This window comes from Macaca fascicularis, chromosome 19 (assembly GCF_037993035.2).
Source record: "Macaca fascicularis isolate 582-1 chromosome 19, T2T-MFA8v1.1".
Taxonomy (NCBI): Eukaryota; Metazoa; Chordata; class Mammalia; order Primates; family Cercopithecidae; genus Macaca; species Macaca fascicularis.
In genome coordinates this window covers 55,312,044-55,334,887 of record NC_088393.1, presented here as the reverse complement: position 1 = coordinate 55,334,887, position 22,844 = coordinate 55,312,044, and the positions used below count along the sequence as shown (strand labels likewise).

The 22,844-nt window shown below is 49.0% G+C and overlaps 1 protein-coding gene across 2 annotated transcripts; it reads right to left on the bottom strand.

Annotated features, from left to right (window-relative positions):
* Window positions 1-1,663: 1,663 nt before the first annotated feature.
* On the bottom strand, window positions 1,664-21,837 carry C5AR1 (complement C5a receptor 1). 2 transcript variants are annotated; one of them, XM_005589697.5, is made up of 2 exons: window positions 21,613-21,837; window positions 1,664-3,952 (listed from the first exon to the last, which is right to left on the bottom strand). In XM_005589697.5, exons 1-2 carry the CDS (start codon window positions 21,649-21,651, stop codon window positions 2,903-2,905), a joined length of 1,089 nt encoding a protein of 362 aa, XP_005589754.3. In that variant the 5' UTR covers window positions 21,652-21,837; the 3' UTR covers window positions 1,664-2,902. The 2 variants fall into 2 exon arrangements, with proteins under 2 accessions (XP_005589754.3, XP_045235206.2); XM_045379271.2 differs by lacking the exon at window positions 21,613-21,837 and adding an exon at window positions 17,347-17,384.
* Between the last annotated feature and the right edge of the window lie 1,007 nt (window positions 21,838-22,844).

Here is a 22,844-nt window from a genome sequence, read left to right as displayed (position 1 = left end):
CTCCAGCCTCGACCTCCCGAGTAGCTGGGACCACAGGCACCACCACCACACTGGCTAATTTTTTTTTTTTTTTTTTTTTTTTTTTTTTTTTGAGACGGAGTCTAGCTCTGTCGCCCGGGCTGCAGTGCAGTGGCCGGATCTCAGCTCACTGCAAGGTCCTCCTTTCGGGTTCACGCCATTCTCCTGCCTCAGCCTCCCGAGTAGCTGGGACTACAGGCGCCCGCCACTTCGCCCGGCTAGTTTTTTGTATTTTTTAGTAGAGACGGGGTTTCACCGTGTTAGCCAGGATGGTCTCGATCTCCTGACCTCGTGATCCGCCTGTCTCGGCCTCCCAAAGTGCTGGGATTACAGGCTTGAGCCACCGCACCTGGCCCACACTGGCTAATTTTTTAATTAAAAAAAATTTTTTTTTTTTGAGAGAGTCTCACTCTGTCACCCAGGCTAGAGTGCCGTGGCACTATCATGGCTCACTGCAACCTCTGCCTCCCGGGTTCAAGTGATTCTCATGCCTTAGCCTCCTGAGTACCTGGGATTACAGATGTGCATCATCACCTCCGGCTAATTTTTGTATTTTTAGTAGAGATGGGTTTTCACCATGTTGGCCAAGCTGATTTCAAACTCCTGGCTTCGTGATCTGCCCAGCTCAGCCTCCCAAGGTGCTGGGATTACAAGCATGAGCCACCACACTCGTACTAATTTTTTTGAAGATGGGATCTCACTATTTTGCCCAGGCTGGCCTCCCAAAGTGCTGGGATTACAGACGTAAGCCACCACCTCATTGTTCTTAATATAACATATGATTGTATTATATTATTAAGTATTTCATCTATTTCTTTTTACTTATTTAATATGGCTACTAGAAAACAAAGATATACATGTGGCTCACATCATATTTCTGTTGGACAACATTGGGTCTATACACTATTTCTAAATTTAATTTTTTCTTTTTTCTTTTTTTTGAGACAGAGTCTCACTCTAGGCTGGAGTGCAATGGCATGATCTTGGCTCACTGCAACCTCCACCTCCCGGGTTCAAGCAATTCTCCTGCCTCAGCCTCCCAAGTAGCTGGGATTACATACAGGTGTGCACCAACACACCAGCTAATTTTGGTACTTTTAGTAGAGATGGGGTTTCACCATGTTGGCAGGCTGGTCTCAAACTCCTGACCTCAAGTGATCTGCCTGCCTCGGCCTCCCAAAGTGCTGGGATTACAGGCACGAGCCACCACACCTGGCTAGTCTGCATGCTATTTCTAGATAATCCATGGCTTCTCACTACAAAATCAAAGCAGAAATATTGCGACATGGTTTTGCTGTCTCCCCACCCAAATCTCAACTTGAATTGTATCTCTCAGAATTCCCATGTGTTGTGGGTCGGGGTCTGGTCTTTCCCTTGCTATTCTTGTGATAGTTAATAAGTCTCACAAGATCTGATGGGTTTCACAGGGGTTTCCACTTTTGCTTCTTCCTCTTCTTCTCTTGCCACCGCCATGTAAGTAGTGCCTTTGCCTCCTGCCATGACTGTGAGACCTCCCCAGCCATGTGGAACTGTAAATCCAATTAAATCTCTTTTTCTTCCCAGTCTTGGGTATGTCTTTATCAGCAGTGTGCAAATGGACTAATACCTACTGCAAAGTCAATTATTCATTAGAAATAACACAAGATTTCAATATTCATTATTTTTATTTTCATCATTAAAGTCATGCATACTATTTTTTTAAAAAAGCTCAAAATAGATTACATACCATATGATTACATTGTATAACATTCTTGAAATGACAACATTATAGAACTGGAGAAATGGAGAGTGGATTCCTGATCGCCAGGGTTTAGGGAAAAGGCTGGAGTGTGGGGGTGGAGGAGGTAGGCATCCTGGGGATCCTCGTGGTGATGGGAATGTCCCATATCTTCACTGTGTCAATGTCAATATCCTGGTTATGAGACTACACTGTAGTTTTGCAAGATGTTGCCATTGGGGGAGGCTGGGTGAAGGGTACACAAGATCCCTCTGCATCATTACTTACAACTGTGTTGAGTTTGCAATGATCTCAAAATAGAAAGTATAATTTAAAAACAAAGTAAAAACAAAACTGTAGGCTTTTTAGGTGTTTTTGTTTTTGTTTTTGCTTTTGAGACAGTCTCCCTCTGTCGCCCAGGCTGGAGTGCAATGGAGTGATCGTGGCTCACTGCAACCTCTGCCTCCAAGGTTCAAGCAATTCTCCCACCTCAGCCTCCCAAGTAGCTGGGATTACAGGCACCCACTACCACGCCTGGTTAATTTTTTCTATTTTTAGTACAGACGGGGTTTCACCGTGCTGGCCAGGCTGGTCTGGAACTCCTGACCTCAGGTGATCCACCAGCCTCAGCCTCCCAAAGTTCTGGGATTACAGGCGTGAGCCACTGCTCTCAGCCTAATTTTCTTTTTTAAATCAACTCACTTACAAGAGCTTAGATAACTCCATGGACTTCTGTTTTATCCCAAAGAACTTTTAAGATTCCAGTTACATTTTTTCCAACTCACCATAAAATAAATACGTTTTTTTAAAGCTAGAATCTTTCTATTTGTCTGTATTCTGAGTTCCCTGTTCACACCTATTGCTATATGGAAATACCCCAGATACGTGGGTTTCTGTTTGTTTTACAAAAGCCTGGGATGGAAAGACGGTGTGTGGGGTGGGGGCTGGGGGGGCTTCCTAGAAGGAAGCGTTCACCTTGCAAATGAGGAAGGATGAGAAGAGTTCCGCTGGAAGAGGAGAGGCAAGTCTGGGAAAGACAGGCGACATGGAGGAGAGTTAGTTAGCTAAGGTAACGCCATCCCACTAAGAGCAGAGTGAAAACAAGTGGAAGGAGAGTGGCCGGGAAGGAAGGAGACATCGCGCCACAGTGGCCCATGAGGCTATCGCCTACACTGCCTGGGTTTTCTCGGTCATAGTGTCCACTGTGGAGCGCGTGAATGATTTGCTCTCCCTAATCACGGACTCTTCAGTCAACACGTTCCGGAGGAGGCTGGGGAGGGATTTCCGCAGTCGGCCCTGGAAGCCCTGGCCAGCCACTACGTAGATGACGGGGTTGATGCAGCAGTTGATGTAGGCAAAGGAGATACTCAGGGAGTCCAGCTTCTTCAGCTGCAGGTATGTGGGTGACGACGGGTGCAGGAAGGACATCATTGTCCCCGTCACCTGGTAGGGCAACCAGAAGATAAAGAAACTGGCCACCACCGCCACCACCACCTTGAGTGTCTTGGTGGACCTCGTGGCCCTGCGGCTCCACGTCCGGAGCAGGAGGAAGGTGTAACAGATCATGAGTGTGAGTAGGGGCCACAGGAAGCCCAGGACCAGCCGGACAATGGCCACAGCTCGCTCCCGCCGTGTGTCGTTGTTGTAGTCCACGCCACACAACACCTTTGGTGAATACTCCTCCTGCCGGACCGCCCGGTACAGGAAGGAGGGTATGGTCAGCAGCAGGGCTAAACCCCAAGCCACGGCACAGGCTATCCAGGCCAAGCCGGCCCCTCGGAAGTTCTGGCACCAGATGGGGTTAAACACCAGCAGAAAGCGGTCGGCACTGATGGTGGCCAGGAGCAGGATGCTGGCGTACATGTTGAGTAGGATAAGGGAGGGCAGGATGCGGCAGGCGGTCCCGCCAAAGGGCCAGTGGTGATGCTGCACAATGGACGTGAACAAGATGGGCAGCGCCAGGCAGGAGAGGAAGTCAGCTACCGCCAAGTTGAGGAACCAGATGGCATTGATGGTCCGCTTGACCTCGAATGCCGTCACCCAGACCACCAGGGCATTGCCCAGCACTCCCACCAGGAAGACGACTGCAAAGACGACCAAGGCCAGGATGTCTGGAACACGCAGCGTGTTAGAAGTTTTATCCACAGGGGTGTCGGAGTCCAGGACATTCTTGCCATCATAGTGCTCATAATCAAGGGTGGTACTACTGAAGGGGTCCTAAGGGGAATTGGAGAGAGCAGAGAGGATGAGTCTGCAGACACATGCTCGGGGAGGGGGCATCCTGGCCCAGACATGTGGCTTTTCCCCTGTGTGGCTTTTTCTTCCTAGGAAATGGGGATGCTGAGGGCTGAGAGTCAGCCAGGGTGTCATACCACTTACTAAAATATTAAGGCAGATGTGGTGGCTCACGCCTGTAATCCCAGCACTTTGGGAGGCCGAGGCGGGCAGACTGCTTGAGCCCAGGAGTTCAAGAATAGCCTGGGCAACATGGCAAAAATCCGTCTCTACTGAAAATACAAAAATTAGCCGGATGTGGTTGCACTTGCCTGTCGTCCCAGCTACTCCGGAGGCTGAGGTGGGAAGATCACCTGAGCCCAGGAGGCAGAGGTTGCAATGAGCTGAGATCACACCATTGCACTCCAGCCTGGGTGACAGAGTGAGACCCTGCCTCAAAAAAAAAAAAAAAAAAAAAAAATTGAAATGATTCCATGCTGGTTGGGCCCCTTGCCAGCCTGCCACTCTCCCCTCAGTCCCATCCTGTGAAGCCCCTGGACTTCCCCACTTCCCCACAATCTAGAAACCTAATGGTTAAAGTCTAGCCCTACTGCAAGGCTGTAGCCACTACCCATTCAGACTGGTCAGTGAAGGACACACCGCTTGTTATTAATTTTTTTTTTGGAGACAGAGTCTCACTTTATTGGCCAGGCTGGAGTGCAGTGGCATGACCTCGGCTCACTGCAACCTCTGCCTCTTGGGTTTGAGCGATTCTCCTGCCTCAGCCTTCTGAGTAGCTGGGATTACAGGTGCCCACCAACATGCCTGGCTAATTTTTGTATTTTTAGTAGAGACGGGGTTTCACCATGTTGGCCAGGCTGGTCTCGAACTCCTGACCTCAGGTGACCCACCCGCCTCAGCCTCCCAAAGTGCCGGGATTATAGGCATGAGCCACTGTGCCTGGCCATTCCCATAGTTTGAACCAAGAAGAAAAAGTTTATAAAGCTTAGCAAAAGAACGCAAGACCACAAAACACCCATGACTACATAAAGCCCCACGTTGCCTAATCTGATTGCATGCTCTTGTCACACTGTGAACCTGGGTGAACCCGCCCAGCTGAGAGTTCGAGGCATCTGTAGATTGGAAAACAAGGTTCCTTGTTGGGAAAAGGGCTTGTGGGGTGCCTGTATAAACTGGTCATAAAAATAGAATGTTGGGGACCAGCCTCTACATTTCCTGTTGTGCAATAATGCGGTGTGCTAAAACAAACAAATGAAAGCAGATGGTCTTTAGTTAAAATTTGGATTTTTTTTCTCACCATGGACTTTTTTGCATTAATTTTGATTCTTTAAAAGACTGTATGGGGCTGGGTGCGGTGGCGCACGCCTGTAATCCCAGCACTTTGGGAGGCCAAGGTGGGCGGATCACGAGGTCAAGAGATCAAGACCAGCTTGGCCAACATGGTGAAACCCCGTCTCTCCTAAAAATATAAAAATTAGCCGGGCATGGTGGCGGGCACCTGCAGTCCCAGCTACTACTCGGGAGGCTGAGGCAGGAGAATTGCTTGAACCCAAGAGGTGGAGGTTGCAGTGAGCTGAGATTGTGCTACTGCACTCCAGCCTAGCAACAGAGCGAGACTGTCCAAAAAAAAAAGATTGCATAAAAACACTATTTTAAAAAACTTTTTAGAGACAGAGTCTCTGTCACCCAGGCTGGAGTACAAGTGGTGTGATCATGACTCACTGCAGCCTCAATCTCCGAGTCTCGAGCAACCTTCTCGCCTCAGCCTCCCAAGTAGCTGTGACTACAGGCACACACCATGCCTGGCTTATTTTTTTAATTTTTAGTAGAGATGGGGTCTTGCTATGTTGCCAGGGTTGGTCTCAAACTCCTGGCCTCAAACAATTCACCTGCTTCAGCCTCCCAAAGTGCTAGGATTACAAGTATGAGTCTATGCGAATGCTTTTGACTTGGGCTCCAGTAGTCCAGTAGTGGTGGGCTCAGAATGGCACTCAGGTTAGCAGCACTGGATTTGGAGTCAGTCCTCTAGGGTTCAGATCCTGACTGCCCTATGTGAAGCCTGTGTGACCCTCTGCACGTTCATCTACTGCTCTTCGCCTCCCTTTTTATCCTCCCATAGAGAGCCGAGTAGCCCATCTGGTCTTTTTTTTTTTTTTTTTGAGACTGAGTTTTGCTCTTGTTGCCCAGGCTGGAGTGCAGTGGTGCGATCTCTGCTCACCGCAAACTCCGCCTCCTGGGTTCAAGCGATTCTCCTGCCTCAGCCTCCTGAGTAGCTGGGATTACAGGCATGCACCACCATGTCCATGTCCGGCTAATTTTGTATTTTTAGTAGAGACGGGGTTTCTCCATGTTGGTCAGGCTGGTCTCGAACTCCCAACCTCAGATGATCCACCTGCCTTGGCCTCCCAAAGTGCTGGGATTACAGGCATGAGCCACCATGCCCAGCCAGCAGCCCATCTGTTCTAACTGATATAATTTCAAAACCCAAAGCCATTAGGAGGAGTTATCCATTTCTTTTTTTTTTTTTTTTTTTTTTTTTTTTTTTTGAGACAGAGTCTCACTCTGTCACCAGGCTGGAGTGCAGTGGAGGGATCTTGGATCTCTGCCTCCTGGGTTCAAGCGATTCTCCTGCCTCAATCTCCTGAGTAGCTGCAATTACAGGCAATGTGCCACCACGCCCAGCTTATTTTTGTATTTTTTAGTAGAGACAGAGTTTCACTTTGTTGGTCAGGCGGTCTCAAACTCCTGACCTTGTGATCTGCCCACCTTGGCCTCCCAAAGTGCTGGGATTACAGGCAAGACCCACCACACCCGGCCAGGAGTTATCAATTTCAAGTAGATTTTGCTGATTTTTTTTTTTTTTTTTTTTTTTTTTGAGACGGAGTCTCGCTGTGTCTCCCAGGCTGGAGTGCAGTGGCGTGATCTCAGCTCACTGCAAGCTCCACCTCCCGGGTTCACGCCATTCTCCCACCTCAGCCTCCCAAGTAGCTGGAACTACAGGCGCCCGCCACCACGCCCGGCTAGTTTTTTGTATTTTTAGTAGAGACGGGGTTTCACCATGTTAGCCAGGATAGTCTCGATCTCCTGACCTCGTGATCCACCCGCCTCAGCCTCCCAAAGTGCTGGGATTACAGGCTTGAGCCACTGCGCCCGGCCGATTTTGCTGATTTTTTAGGTGTGCTGTTATTTCACCTGTTCCTTTCTCCCTTGGTTTTGCTGTAAAGTGGTAGTTTGAGATCTAGAACTTCGATTAGATTTAGGTACAATTTTTTTCTTTTTTTGGCAAAAAGTACTTCATAGATGGTTCTGTGTCTTTTCTGCTGCCTCACCTCAGTGGCACTGAATCTCCGATTGCCTCTCTTCTTGGGGCACTAAGACTGATTGTAGGATCATGGTGCCAACCCTGAACAAAATGTTTGGGGGCAGCAAGAGGAAGATACAAACAGGAATAAGAAATAGATTTTTTTGCCAAGCATTGTGGCTCATGCCTGTGATCCCAGCTCTTTGGAGGCCAAGGTGGGAGGATTGCTTGAGCCCAGGAGTTAGAGACCAGCCTGGGCAACATAGCAAGACCCTGTCTCTACCAAAAAAAAAAAAAGTAGCCAGGTATGGTGGTGTACTCCTGTGTACTTGGTGTACTTGGAAGGGTGAGGCAGGAGGATCACGAGGCAGGAGGATCACTAGAGCCTAGGAGGTCAAGGCTGCAGTGAGCTATGATCACACCACTGCACTCCAGCCTGGGCAACATAGTGAGACCCTCTCTCACAAAAATAACAATAATATCACAGGTAAATGTGACTATTTGGGACCAGTGATGCAGGGTAGAAGAATTTACCAAGACAGTTGTAGGTAAAGAAAAGCAGATTTATTAGAGAAAGTAGGAAAATATGTTGTAAGAGTGCAATGGGCAGGTCAGCAACAGAGGAGCTAACTGCAAAGAGACGAAGGCTCGCTAGCGATTTTATATGCTGGTGCTTGTGCTGTGTGCGAAAAGGGCTTTGTGAAGTTCCAGTAACACCAAGGTTGCAGTGAGCTAACTTGCATTTTTCTATTAGCTGAGTGTCTGGCGGTAGCTGGACGCAGGAAAATTGGGAGTTATTTGCACAGGAGAGCTGTGTGTCCTAAATCATGAAGAGAGGCAGATGTATAGTTTATCTCCTTCCTCTTATTGCTTTCCCTCGGTCCTGCCACCTGACTCCTTTTCCCTAATTAGGACTCCACAAAAAACACTCCAGCAAAAGGAGTAACTAGAGGGAGAGAGAGGAGGAGAGGGAAGGAGGAAGGAAAGAAGGGAAGAGGAAGAAAGAGAGAAGAGAGAGAGGAGGGAATGAAGGAGGGAAGGAGGAGGAAATGAGGAAGGGAAGAAGGGTGAAAGGAAGAAAGGCAGGAAGAAAGAAAAGAAACAAAGGAGGGAGGAGGAAATTAGGGAGGAAGAAAGCAGAGAGGGAGAGAGGGACAGAGGGAGGAAGGAGGGCAGGGCTATAGATGACTAAGAATGGCAGTGGTGGATTTGTAGGGGTGTGGTGGTGTGCACCTCTAATCCCAGCTACTCGGGAGGCTGAGGCAGAATTGCTTGAACCCAGGAGGCAGAGGTTGCAGTGAGCCGAGATAGCCCCATTGCACTCCAGCCTGAGCAACAGAGTGAGACTCCATCTAAAAAAAAAAAAAAGGTCCTGATCACTTCTTCCTAGACAGAGCTGCAGGAAGCTGTCATGCACCCAAGAAAGAAAGGCTGCAGTCCATGGCAGCTGGACTAGAGAAAGCCTTGTAGGCAAAATCTGTGCCCAGAGCCATCAGACACTGCAGTAAAGCACCCATCAAGGCACTGAGTGGTCATACGAAAGCAGCCAGTACTTACTGAGCACCTGCTATACGTGCCACATGGAATTTGTTCTTTCGATCCTGACCACAACCTACAAGGAGGTTCTCTTAATATGCTCATTTCAGGCGAGGTGTGGTGGCTCATGCCTGTAACCCCAGCACTTTAGGAGACTGAGGTGGGCAAATCACCTGAGGTCAGGGGTTCGAGACCAGCCTGGCCAAGACAGAGTCTCGATCTGTCGCCAGGCTGGAGTGCAGTGGCACAATCTCAGGTCACTGCAACCTCTGCCTCCCAGGTTCAAGTGAATCTCCTGCCTCAGCCTCCTGAGTAACTGGGACTAAAGGCGCCCACCACCATGCCCTACTAATTTTTGTATTTTTAGTAGAGACAGGGTTTCACCATGTTAGTTAGGCTGGTCTCGAACTCCTGACATCGTGATCCACCCACCTTGGCCTCCCAAAGTGCTGGGATTACAGGCGTGAGCCACCGCACCCAGCCTGGTTTTTACACTTTTAAAATATTCACCTTAAAGATTAAATAAGATGAAAAATGCCTAAGCACCTAGCACAGCATCTGACACAGAGAAGGGGACAAGTGGCAGCCATTGGTATTATTATTTGTCAATACTTCGATTATTGAAGAGCTCAGATCCACATCTCTGAATCTTTTTTTTTTTTTTTTTTTTGAGACTGGGTCTCACTCTGCTACCCAGGCTATAGCTCAGGGGTGCAACCTCGGCTCACTGCAGCCTTGACTTCTCAGGCTCAGGTGATCCTCCTGCCTCAGCCTCCCAGGCAGCTGGGACTACAGGTGCATACTACTGTGCCCAGCTAATTTTTAATTTTCTGTAAAGAGGAGGATCTCACTGTGCTGCCCAGGCTGGTCTCAAACTCCTGGGTTCAAGCAATCCTCCTGCCTTGGTCTCCCAAAGTGCTGAGATTACAGGCCCAGCTCCCTTTTTATATTTCCTTTTTCTCTCTTTTTTTTTTTTTTTTTTGAGATGGGGTCTTGATCTGTCACCCAGGCTTGTGTGCAGTGGTGCAATCATGGATCACTGTCACCCCAACCCCTCTGGCTCAAGCAATCCTCCTGCCTCAGCCTCTCGAGTAGCTAGGACTACAGTTGTGCACTACCACACCCAGCTAATTTTTTTTTTTTTTTTTTTTTTTTTTTTTTTTTTTTTTTGTAGAGTTGGGGTCTCACTTTGTTGCACAGGATGGTCTCAAACTCCTGACTTCAAGCAACTCTCCAGGCTTGAACTCCCAAAGTGCTGAGATTACAGATGTAAAAGTCACCATGCCTGGATAGTCCTTCTTTCTTTATTTCTAGTTCCCTAACATTGTACCCGCCCAAGGTTAACCAGGCTGTAGGCAGTGGGCATTTGCTGGTGGAATCACCCCCATGAGTAAATGATTGAAAGCTAAGATGTCACTTTCTGATAATGAGTGAAGGAAAAAGGGGTTGTTTAGGCACGTGGTGGAATATTACTCAGCCATGAAAAGGAAGTGCTGACACATGCTACAATGTGGATGAATCTTGAAAACACGATGCTAAGTGAAAGAAGCCATTCAAAAAAGGCCACTAAAAATATACAAATTAGCCAGCATGTTGGCGCACCCCTGTAATCCCAGCTACTCCAGAGGCTGACGCAGGAGAATCACTTGAACCTGGGAGGCGGAGGTTGCAGTAAGCTGAGATCGTGCCACTGCACTCCGGCCTTGACTGAGAAAGACTTCTGTCTCAAAAAAAAAAAAAAAAAAAATGATAGAAAGATGGATGGATATGAATGAATGAATGGATGGATGGATAGATAGATAATGAATGGGCGAATGAGTGGATGCATGGATGATGGATAGATAGATGACTGATAGACAATGGATAGATAGAGATATGATTGGGAGATAGAGGATGGATAAGTAGATAGACAATGGGCTGGGCGTGGTGGCTCATGCCTGTAACCACTTGAGGTCAGAAGATCAAGACCAGCCTGGCCAACATAGCAAAACCCCATCTCCACTAAAAGTACCAAAAAATTAGCTGGGCGTGGTGGTGTGTGCCTGTAGTCCCAGCTACTTGGGAGGCTGAGGCAGGAGAATCCCTTGAACCTGGAAGGTGGAGGTTGCAGTGAGTCAAGATTACTCCACTGCACTCCAGCCTGGACAACAGAGCAAGACTCTGTCTCAAAAAAAAAATAGCTAGATAATAGATGGATGGATGGATGGATGGATGGATGGATGGATGGATGGATGGATAATGGAGAGATAGATATAGTAAATTGGGAGAGCCTGGGTAAAATGTATATGTATATGAGCCTGTTCCATTCTTGTCATTTTTCTGTAAGTTTGAAAATGTTTCCAAATAGAAGGTTAACATTGTTTAAAATATTTTCATTGGTAAACAGCCCCTGCCCTCAGCCACCCACCTCTTCTATTGCCCACTCCCAGCACCCTAAGTTCCTGTTTCCTACCCTGGGACACCCCCACTCCAGGTCCCAACACTCATGTCACTAAACAGTTAATGCTAGGTGCAGCAGGAGGCCCTAGACCCTGCCCAGGGGTCCTCTGCACTTTAGCATGTTGTTAAAGATTTTGAATGCCCCCCTTGGCTGTGATGCATGAAGGTAACTTTTGCGTCTGCTGGTTTCGCATGCTCCCAGCAACCCTTGACTACAGAATGACTCAGACCCTCCTAAGGGAAGCCTCCTCACCCTCTGCTCTGACATTGCCTTGTCACTCCCTCGTCAGCTGACAAAGCTCGTTTCCTGCCATGAGCTCGCTCAGTCCTTTCCTCTGGTTGACTTCAGAAAGGCAGAAAAAATATGCTGATTCCAACATCCTGTGGTTTCCAGGATCTTTAGACACAAATGGCTTGCAAAGTTTTGCCACTGCGTCACCACTCCAAATACTGGAAATAACTGAAGTGTCCAGCAAGAGGGGACTGGCTAAATTAATGATGGTACATCTAGGCAACGGAATACTACACAGCTATCAAAAAGAATGGAAAAGTTGGCCAGGTGCAGTGGCTCAGGCCTGTAATCCCAGCACTTTTGGGAGGCTGAAGCAGGAGGATTTATTGAGCCCAGGAGTTCAAGATCAGCCTGGGTAACCTAGCAAGACCCTATCCCTACAAAAAAGAAAAAAAAACAAACAAAAAGAATGAGGAAGTTGTTTATATAATGATGTGGAAAGACCTCCAACATCTGGGGTGAGGCCAGATGCGGTGACTCACTCCTGTAATCCCAGCACTTTGGGAGACCAAGGAGGGCGGATCACTTGAGGTCAGGAGTTCAAGACCAGCCTGACCAACATAGGGAAACGCCGTCTCTACTAAAAATACAAAAGTTAGCTGGGTGTGATGGCAAGCACCTGTAATTCTAGCTACTCAGGAGACCAAGGCAGGAAAATCACTTGAACCCGGGAGGCAGAGGTTGTAGTGAGCTGAGATTGCACCACTGCACTCCATCCTGGGCGACAGAGCGAGACTCCATCTCTAAAAAATAAAATAAGCTGGACACAGTAGCTCACTCCTGTAATCCCAGCAATTTGGGAGGCCCAGGCGGGTGGATCACCTGAGGTCAGCAGCTCAAGACCAGCCTGACCAACATGGTAAAACCCTGTCTCTACTAAAAAATACAAAAATTAGCCAGGAGTGGTGACGTGCATCTGTAGTCCCAGCTATCTGGGATGCTGAGGCAGAAGAATCGCTGGAACTCGGGAGGTGGAGGCTACAGGGAGCCGAGATCGCTTCACTACACTCCAGCCTGGGCAACAAGAGCGAAATTCCATCTCAAAAATAAAATAAAATGAAATCGTGAAAAATAAATGTAGATCAGCTGCATTGTGGCACGTGGCCCACATATTGGGCAGTGCAGGTCCAGGGCTACTCTGGGGGTTCTAATTGCCTAGCACTATTCCAGGTGCTTCCCAAGTGTTGGCTCAGTAATTTCCTAATCACAGTGTGTATCTATGTCACAACAGCACGAAGGGCAAGGTACTATTATTGTTCCTAAATTCACGTGCGCATTAGAAGAAGGACCCTTGTCTGTTGCATGGAGAAAGGGGCAGAAAGCAGAAGCCGGGAGGAAGAGGAAACTGGAACTGTCCAGGTGACGTGAGGCATGACGGTGGCTTAGACAAGGGTGCTGGCAGCATGATGTAAACAATCAGATGAGAACACGGTGAAGGAGAAGGTGCAGTACTTACAAGAATAGCCATAATCATTGCCAAGCTGTCCTGAGCCTTTCTCGTGTATTATCTCATTTAACCCACAAAGCAACCCTAGGAGACTTGTTGCAATAGCAACACTCATTTTCCAGATGAGAAAAATGAGGCTACAGAGAAATGAAGAGACCTCTCCAAGTCTTCTCAGTTAGCAAGAACAGAGACAGGAGAGAAACTCCTGAGAGCTGAGCTCCAAAACCCTCTTTTTTTTTTTTTTTTTTTTTTTTAGGCGGAGTCTCAAAATCCGTTTCTGCATAGCAGAAGCGAAAGGTCAGCATGGCTGGCCGGCGGCCAAGATGGGACTGGAAGGTCTGTAGATACTGAGTTAAAGAATGTGGCTGGAAGCCAGGCGCGGTGGCTCACGCCTGTAATCTCAGCACTTTGGGAGATCGAGGCAGGTGGATCATGGGGTCAGGAGTTTGAGACCAGCCTGGCCAACATGATGAAACCCTGTCTCTATTAAAATAATAAAATACAAAAATTAGCCGTGTGTGGTGGCGCGCACCTGTAATACCAGCTACTTGGGAGGCTGAGGCAGGAGAATCACCAGAATCCAGGAGGCGGAGGTGCAGTGAGCCAAGATCACACCACTGCCCTCCAGCCTGGGTGACAGAGCGAGACTCCGTCTCAAAACAAAACAAAGGCCGGGCGCGGTGGCTCAAGCCTGTAATCCCAGCACTTTGGGAGGCCGAGACGGGCGGATCACAAGGTCAGGAGATCGAGACCATCCTGGCTAACACGGTGAAACCCCGTCTCTACTAAAAAATACAAAAACTAGCCGGGCAAGGTGGCGGACGCCTGTAGTCCCAGCTACTCGGGAGGCTGAGGCAGGAGAATGGCGTGAACCCGGGAGGCGGAGCTTGCAGTGAGCTGAGATCCGGCCACTGCACTCCAGTCTGGGCGACAAAGCGAGACTCTGTCTCAACAACAACAAAAAAAAAACAGACCAAATATTGGAATTCAAACTAAATTTCCATTGAAGGGGATGAAACCTCCTATTAGCACATTACTCAGCTGAATAAAAGAAAGAAAGAAGCACCAGGCTGGGCAACATAGCAAGACCCCATCACTACAAAAAAGTTTAAATCTAGCTGGGCGTGGTGGCATGCACCTGTAGTCCCACCTAGTCAGGAGGCTGAGGTGGGAGACCTCAGTAGACCCTGTCTAGAAAAAAGAAAAAAAGGAGGAGGAGGAGGCAACTCCCTTGAACTACATGGGAATGAAGTACCTTCCTCAAGTTTGCTTGAGGGGAAATTAATGAATGCCTTAATACAATGCCTGGTATGCAGTAAGCACTCAATAAATGCCAGTTAATAATACTATATGTCATTCATGAAAAAAAGTCAGATGTAGAGTACTGTACAAAACATACTGCTATTTATAAGGCTGGGAAAGGATAGAAATGTCACCCACATTGAGTGCCAGCTGTATACCAGACACTATTACAAGAACTTTTCATGCATTCACTCAGTCAATTCTCTCATCTAGTCTATGATGTAGGTTCTAGTATTATCCTCACTTTAAAGATAAGGAGGCCGGGCGCGGTGGCTCAAGCCTGTAATCCCAGCACTTTGGGAGGCCGAGACGGGTGGATCACGAGGTCAGGAGATCGAGACCATCCTGGCTAACACGGTGAAACCCCGTCTCTACTAAAAAATACAAAAACTAGCCGGGCGAGGTGGCAGACGCCTGTAGTCCCAGCTACTCGGGAGGCTGAGGCAGGAGAATGGCGTGAACCCGGGAGGCGGAGCTTGCAGTGAGCTGAGATCCGGCCATTGCACTCCAGTCTGGGCGACAGAGCGAGACTCCGTCTCAAAAAAAAAAAAAAAAAGATAAGGAGAGGGTGGCCAGGCATGGTGGCTCATGACTGTAATCCCAGCACTTTCAGAAGCCGAGGCAGGAAGATTGCTTGAGGCCAGGAGTTTGAGACTGGCCTGGCCAGCAGGGTGAAACCCTGTCTCTACTAAAAATACAAAAATATAAAAATAAAAATACGAAAATCAGCCAGGCGTGGTGGCGGGCACCTGTAGTCCCAGCTACCTGGGAGGCTGAAGCAGGAGAATCACTTGAACCCAGGAGGTGGAGGTTGCAGTGAGCTGAGATCACACCACTGCACTCCAGCCTGGGCAACAGAGCAAGACACTGTCTTGAAAAAACAAAAAGATAAGGAGAGGACAGATCTCTGCAGCTATTTCACAGTAGAGACAGAAGCTGAGATCGGTTTTGGGGTTCCCTGCATCACGCTAGTCCTTACTTTGTTCCCTAAGCATCTGTGCTCTCAGACATCTGTAAACTGTTTCTGGAAGGATCCACCACAAACTGGCATCCTGTGGTTGCCTCTGGGTAGGGGAGGGGGCAATGAAAAGGAGTCAGAGGGCCAGGCACAGTGGCTCACACCTGTAATCCCAGCACTTTGGGAGACCAAGGTGGGTGGATCACCTGAGGTCAGGAGTTCAAGACCAGCCTGGCCAATACGGTGAAACTCCGTCTCTACTAAAAAGACAAAAAACCACCCAGGCGTGGTGGCGCATGCCTGTAATCCCAGCTACTTGGGAGGTTGAGGCAGGAGAATTGCTTGAACCCAGGAGGCGGAGGTTGCGGTGAGCCAAGATCGTGCCATTGCACTCCAGCCTGGGTGACAAGAGTAAAACTCCGTCTCAAAAAAAAAAAGAAAAGAAAAGAAAAGGAGTCAGAGGCTCTGGGGTAGGCAGGGAGAATGAGTTTTCTTTTTTTTCTGTTAGTTTTTTGAGACGGAGTCTCACTCTATTGCCAGACTGGAGTGCAGTGGCGCAATCTCAGCTCACTGCAACCTCCGCCTCCTGGGTTCAAGCGTTTGTCATGTCTCAGCCTCCCAAGTAGCTGGGACTACAGGCGCCCACTAACACGCCCAGCTAATTTTTGTATTTTTAGTAGAGACGGAGTTTCACCATGTTGGCTAGGATGGTTTCAATCTCCTGACCTCGTGATCCGCCTGCCTTGGCCTCCCAAAGTGCTGGGATTACAGGCATGAGCCACCGCATCCGGCTGAGAATGAGTTTTTACCAAGTGTCCTTTGGTACTTTGTAATATGTTTTGGAAAGAAAAAAGAAGAAGCAGAGAGTGCCATTTGCCCTGGTCTGATCTCAAGGGTGGAATGCAGGAATGAAGCAACATGAGTCCCCTCCCTAGTCCATCCAAATTGTCTTCCGTTTCCTCTTTGACACGGATGAAGCAAGGCAATGCCTGTGTTACAGCAGGTGCTGAGTCGCAGCTCTGCTGGCTCAGTGCCCAGGACGCCGGATGCAGGGATGACGGGGACCTTCACCTAGCCTGGGCTGCGTTCCTTCTGACACTCGCAGAATCTGTGGCATAACCTCATTCTGCCACCAACCACGGAGGGTCCCCGGCCATCTCTGCTCCTGCCTGGGCCTCGGTTTCCCTATCTCTATCATGTAGAACATCTGAAACGACCGGGTGCAATGGCCTCACGCCAGTAATCCCAGAGCTTTGGGAGGCCAAGGTGGGAGGATGGCTTGAGGCCAGGAGCTCGAGACCAGCCCTGACAACATAGCCAAGAACCCATCTCTACAAGAATAAAAAATTTTAAAATTAGCCGGACATAGTGGTGCATGCCTGTGGTCCCAGGTACTCAGAAGGCTAAAGTGGGAGGATCACTTGAGCCCGAGTTCAAGATTGCAGTGAGCTATGACGGTGCCACTGCACTCCAGCCTGGGCAACCATGCAAGATCCCAAGTCAAAAAAGAAAAGAACATCTATCTGCAAGAGCTTGTGAGTAACTTTACTATTCCTCCAAACTGGTTCTTTCCAGCCTCCCAACATTTTCTCTACCATTCCTACTGCCTGGAAGGCCTTCTCTAGATCTTTTCACTTGTGGAATTCTTTTTTTAAAAAAATACAGACAGGGTGTCACTATGTTGGCCAGGCTGGTCTTCAACTCCCGGCCTCAAGCAATCCTCCCACCTTGGCACAATCCCCAATGTGCTGTGATTACGGCGTGAGCCACCGTGCTCGGCTGCTTGTGGAATTCTTAGTCATCTTATGAGACCCAACTCAAGGGTCCCCTCCCCTGGGGAGTTTTCTCGGACCCCAGCCCCATGAGGTTGCTGTGGCTCCCACAACTTGACGATCTTATTCCCATGGCCACATCCCAGTCCTGGAGTGTTAGAGCCTGGGATGTGGGAGAGAGCGAAGGTGGGAGGTGGAAGACAGGGAGACAGAAGGAAAGGGAGAGACAGAGTCGATGGTGACAGTTGGGGAGAGAAAGGACCCAGGGGAGCAGAGATGGGAGGGACCCTGGGCAAAGCTTCCTGCTCCCATTCCCCTTCGAGACTCACCATGTTCTGGTCTCCTGGGCTCCCCGAGGATCGAAGGTCCCTCCTGCCCAAGGGCTGTGGTTTTTAAAGCCCCAAGGGAAGATGCAGGGAGGAAATGACCATCTTTCTCTCTGAGGCTCTCATTGGTCTGCACACTGGGCACTGCAGCCAGAGCTCCCTCTGCGGGGCACACACCCAGGGGACTCTAACCACCTCCTCCCAGGCAGAGAACGGGGGCCAGTGCTCGGAAAACCGAGGAAGTTCCTTTGTAGGCTCGGCCCCTCTTCTGGCCTTGGTTTCCCTAGTTGGGGCCCTCTCTCTCTCTCTCTCTCTCTGTCTCTCTGTCTCTCTCTCTCTCTCTCTTTGAGATGGAGTCTTGCTTGTTGCCCAGGCTAGAGGGCAGTGATACGATCTCAGCTCACTGCAACCTCTGCCTACCAGGTTCAAGCGATTCTCCTGCCTCAGCCTCCCGAGTAGCTGGGATTACAGGCCTGTGTCACCACCCCCGGCTAATTTTTTGTATTTTTAGTAAAAATGGGGTTTCACCATGTTGGCCAGGTTGGACTCGAACTCCTGAGCTCAGGCAATCACCCACCTCAACCTCCCAAAGTGCTAGAATTACCAGTGTGAGCCACCGCGCCCGGCCTGGAGCCATCTATCTCTTTCCTTCGAAGGCCCCAGCCTGTAATCCCAGCTACTCGGGAGGCTGAGGCAGGAGAATTGCTTGAACCTAGGAGGCAGAGGTTGCAGTGAGCCGAGATGATGCCATTGCACTCCAGCCTGGGCAACAGAGCAAGACTCTGTCTCAACAACAACAAAAAAAACCATCGTGACCAGCCTGGCCAACATGGTGAAACCTCATCTCTACTAAAAATACAAAAATTAGCCAGGAGTGGTGGCAGGTGCCTGTAATCTCAGCTACTCGGGAGGCTGAGGCAGGAGAATTGCTGGAACCTGGGAGGCAGAGATTGCAGTGAGCGGAGATCGCACCATTGCACTCCAGCCCAGGCTGACAACACCAAGACTCAATCTCAAAAAAAAGAAAAGGAAAGAAAAAAAAAGAAAAAGAAAAAATCTTCCTTCTAGGGTTACGAAGTTGGCAATAGAAGATGGCACTATCCACCCCACACACCGCCCACGCACTCCACAAGCCACACTAGCCACACAAGCCACAACCACCTCCGTCTTGGAAATGGGGTCCACACTTCATCCTCTCCAGCTTCATTGTGGGTTCTCTAAGACCGTGGTCCCCAACCTTTTTGGCACCAAGGACCGGTTTTGTGGAAGACAATTTTTCTACAGGCCAGAGGTTGTGGGGGCTGATTTTGGAATGATTCAAGTGTATTACATTCGTGGGGTACTTTATTTCTATTATTGTTACATTGTAATACATAATGAAATAATTATACAATTCACCATAATGTAGAATCAGTGGAATCCCTGAGCTTGTTTTCCTGTAACTAGATGGTCCCATCTGGGGGTGATGGGAGACAGTGACAGATCATCAGGCATTAGATTCTCACAGGGAGCGTGCAACCCAGATCCCTCGAATGCGCTGTTGACAACAGGGTTCACGCTCTTATGAGGATCTAATTCTGTCACTGATCTGACAGGAGGCGGGGCTCAGAGGGGAGGCGGGGCTCAGAGGGTAACACGAGCGAAGGGGTACGGCTGGGGCACGATTGTATTTACAGATGAAGCTTCGCTTACTCACCTGCCACTCACCTCCTGCTATGCCGCATGGTTCCTAGCAGGCCATGGACTAGTACAGGTCTGCAGCCCAGGGGTGGGGGACCCCTGCTCTAAAATACTTCCTAGAGCCTGGGGCAAGGAAGGAGCCTAGATTACCTTCCTGTGGCTGCTGTAACCAATTAGCACAAAATGTGGGCTTAACACCAGGGCCAGGTGCAGTGGCTCATGCCTGCAATCCCAGCACTTTGGGAGGCTGAGGCAGGCAGCTCATTGAGGTCAGGAGTTCGAGACCAGCCTGGCCAACATGGCAAAACCCATCTCTACTAAAAATACAGAAATTACCTGGGTGTGGTGGTTCATGCCTGTAGTCCCAGCTACTCAGGAGGCTGAGGAACAAGGAATTGCTTGAACCCAGGAGGTGGAGGTTGCAGTGAGCCAAGATGGCAACACTGCACTCCAGCCTGGGCTACAGTGCAAGACTCCATCTCAGGGGGAAGAAAAAAAAAAAAAAAAAAAAAAAAAGGCCAGACAATTATTTTGGCATGGTTCTGCAGGCCAGAAGTCCAAAATCAAGATGTCAGCACTCCCTCCAGAGATTCCAGGGCAGAATCTGTTCCTTGCCTCTCCCAGGTTCAGGGGGCTCCTGGCATTCCTTGGCTTGTGACTGCACCCTGCCCATCCCTGCCTCTGTGGTCCCATCACCTCCTCCTCTACCATATGTCTCAAATTTCTATCTTCCTCATATAAGGACTCTTGTGATTCCAGTGAGCCCATCCAGACCCAATCCAGGATAATCACTTCCCCATCTAAAGATCTTTAACTTAATTTCATCCGCAAAGTCCCTTTTGCCATGGAAGGTCACCTGTTCACAGATTCAGAGGATTAAGATGTGGACACCATCGGGGATCATCATTTTATCTGCTACAGGGTCTGAGAAGCCAGAGAGGAAGTGTGTCCTGTGGTGGAGAGAAGCCTTGAATGCCGAGCTAAGGAGCCTGGACTTGGCCTTTCCTTCAAAATAGATCCATGACCTGTCAGCCCCTCACCACCTCGACTCTGTTACCCTGATCCAAATCACTATCACCTACTGCTTGGACCATTACAGTAGCCTCCTCTCTGGGATCTTCACTGCCCGCCCTCCGTAGTCTCATCTCCATCAGCAACCAGAGGGCGCCTATTAAAATCTAAGTCAGATCAGAGCACTCCTCTGCTCAGAATAGGGTTTCCTGATTTAGCACACACACCCACACAAACAAACATAAACACACTACAGATTGCCCAGTTAACTTTAAATTTCAGGGTTGGGCCTGGTGGTTCATACCTGTAATCCCAGGGCATTGGGACACCGAGGAAGGATCACTTGAGGCCAGGAATTTGAGACCAGCCTGGGCAACACAGTGAGATCCCATCTCAACAAAATAAATTAAAAATTAGCTGGGCATGGTGGCACGTGCCTGTGGTCCCAGCTACCTGGGAGGCTGAGGCAGGAGGATCGCTTCAGCCCAGGAGATCAAGACTGCAGTGAGTTAAGATCACAAAAAAAATTTTTTTCATATTTTATCTGGGAATCTTGTATTTTATCTGGTAACCACAGCTCACAGCCCTCCTGTGGAGCCTACGGCACAATGAGTGTGATTGTTATGATAATTACAGGAACACACTCAGTTTTTTTTTCCCATGTCCTTTTGCGACTACAAAACACCACCCACAACTTTCTCCCACAGTATTTTTCTGCAGCAAACTTCAATTTTTAAAAATCTGGTTTTTGGCTGGGTGCGGTCCTCATGCCTGTAATCCCAGCACTTTGGGAGGCCGAGGCAAGCAGATCATGAGTTCAAGAGATTGAGACTATCCTGGCTAACATGGTGAAACCCCATCTCTACTAAAAATACAAAAATTAGCTGAACGTGGTGGCAGGCGCCTGTAGTCCCAACTACTCAGGAGGCTGAGGCAGGAGAATTGCTTGAACCCAGGAGGCGGAGGTTGCAGTGAGCCGAGATCGCGCCACTGCACTCCAGCCTGGGCGACAGAGCGAGACTCCGTCTCAAAATTTGAGTGCAGTCTTAAAACTGGAGTGCAGTGGCGCGATCTCGGCTCACTGCAAGCTCCACCTCCCGGGTTCACGCCATTCTCCCGCCTCAGCCTCCGAGTAGCTGGGACTACAGGCGCCCGCCACCACGCCCGGCTAGTTTTTTGTATTTTTAGTAGAGACGGGGTTTCACCATGTTAGCCAGGATGGTCTCGATCTCCTGACCTCGTGATCCACCCGCCTCGGCCTCCCAAAGTGCTGGGATTACAGGCTTGAGCCACCGCGCCCGGCCCTGATTTTCTTTTAATTGCAAAGGAAATGGATGCTCATTGTAAATATTTAAACAATCCAGAAATATACTCCTCCCAACTCCAAAAAAAAGAAAAAAGGAAAGAAAAATACCAATGAAAAGTCCCATTCCTGTCACCCTTCTGAATTCAGCTGGGAATTCACCTAGACTTTTACAAAGGCGGAGTTTGTGTTTGGCGATGGACATGCAGGTGCACGATGTTCAGCAAGTTTTAGTTCTGCTAATTGAAGCCATGTGAGCGGTCTGCCTTACTCACCCAGGATTTCGAAGGTCGGTTTGTGGCGATTTGGAGCATTATAGGAATGCCGTGTTGTTCTGGCCCTGACCTCCAGGGGGCGCGGGAGCGGGGAGGCTCAGGAAGCCAGGTCACAGGAACTTGACTTTTAGGATTTTGGATCGAAGTTGCCTCCTCAACCGTAAATCATGGGTTCTTAACGTTTTTAGGTCCGGGACCGTTGATAAAGCTGTCCTTGATAAAACATCCCCTCAAGAAAAAAAAAATTTTAACTTTTATTTTAATGGAATGTCAAATGAAAAAAGTTGCAAGAATAGTAAAAGCAGCCGGGCACATTGGCTCCCGCCTGCAGTCTCAGCACTTTGAGAGGCCGAGGCGGGAAGATCACTTGAGGTCAGGAGTTCGAGACCAGCTTGACCAACATTGAGAAACCCCGTCTTTAATAAATATACAAAAAATTAGCTGGGAATGGTGGCGGGGCGCCTGTAGTCCCAGCTACTCGGGAGGCTGAGGCAGGAGAATCGCTTGAACCCAGGAGGAAGAGGTTGCAATGAACCGAGATCATGCCACTGTGCTCCAGCCTGGGTGACAAAGTGAGACTCTGTCTCAAAAAAACAAAAAAACAAAAAAAAAAAGAAAGAAAGAAAAAGAAAGAAATCGGGGCCAGAAGCAACAACTCATGCCTGTAATCCCAGCATTTTGGGAAGCCACGGTGGGAAGATCACCGGAGTCCAGGAGTTCCAGACCTAGGTAACATAGTGAAACCCCCGTCTCTACAAAACACAAAAAATTATCCAAGTGTGGTGGAGCACACCTATAGTCCTAGCTACTTAGGAGGCAGAGGCAAGAGGATCACCTGACCCCAGGAGGTCGAGGCTGCAGTGACCTATGATTGTGCCACTGCACTGCAGCCTGGACAATAGAGCAAGACCCTGTCTCAAAAAAAAAAAAAAAAAAAAGACAGAGGCCGGGCACGGTGGCTCACACCTGTAATCCCAGCACTTTGGGAGGCTAAAGCGGGTGGATCACCTGAAGGTCAGGAGTTCAAGACCAGCCTGGCCAACATGGTGAAACCCCATCTGTACTAAGAATATAAAAAATTAGCCGGGCATGGTGATGGGCACCTGTAATCCCAGTGACTTGGGAGGCTGAGGCAGCAGAATCACTTGAACTCGGGAGGTGGAGGTTGCAGTAAGCCGAGATCGTGCCATTGCACTCCAGCCTTGAGTGACAAGGGCGAAACTTCGTCATAT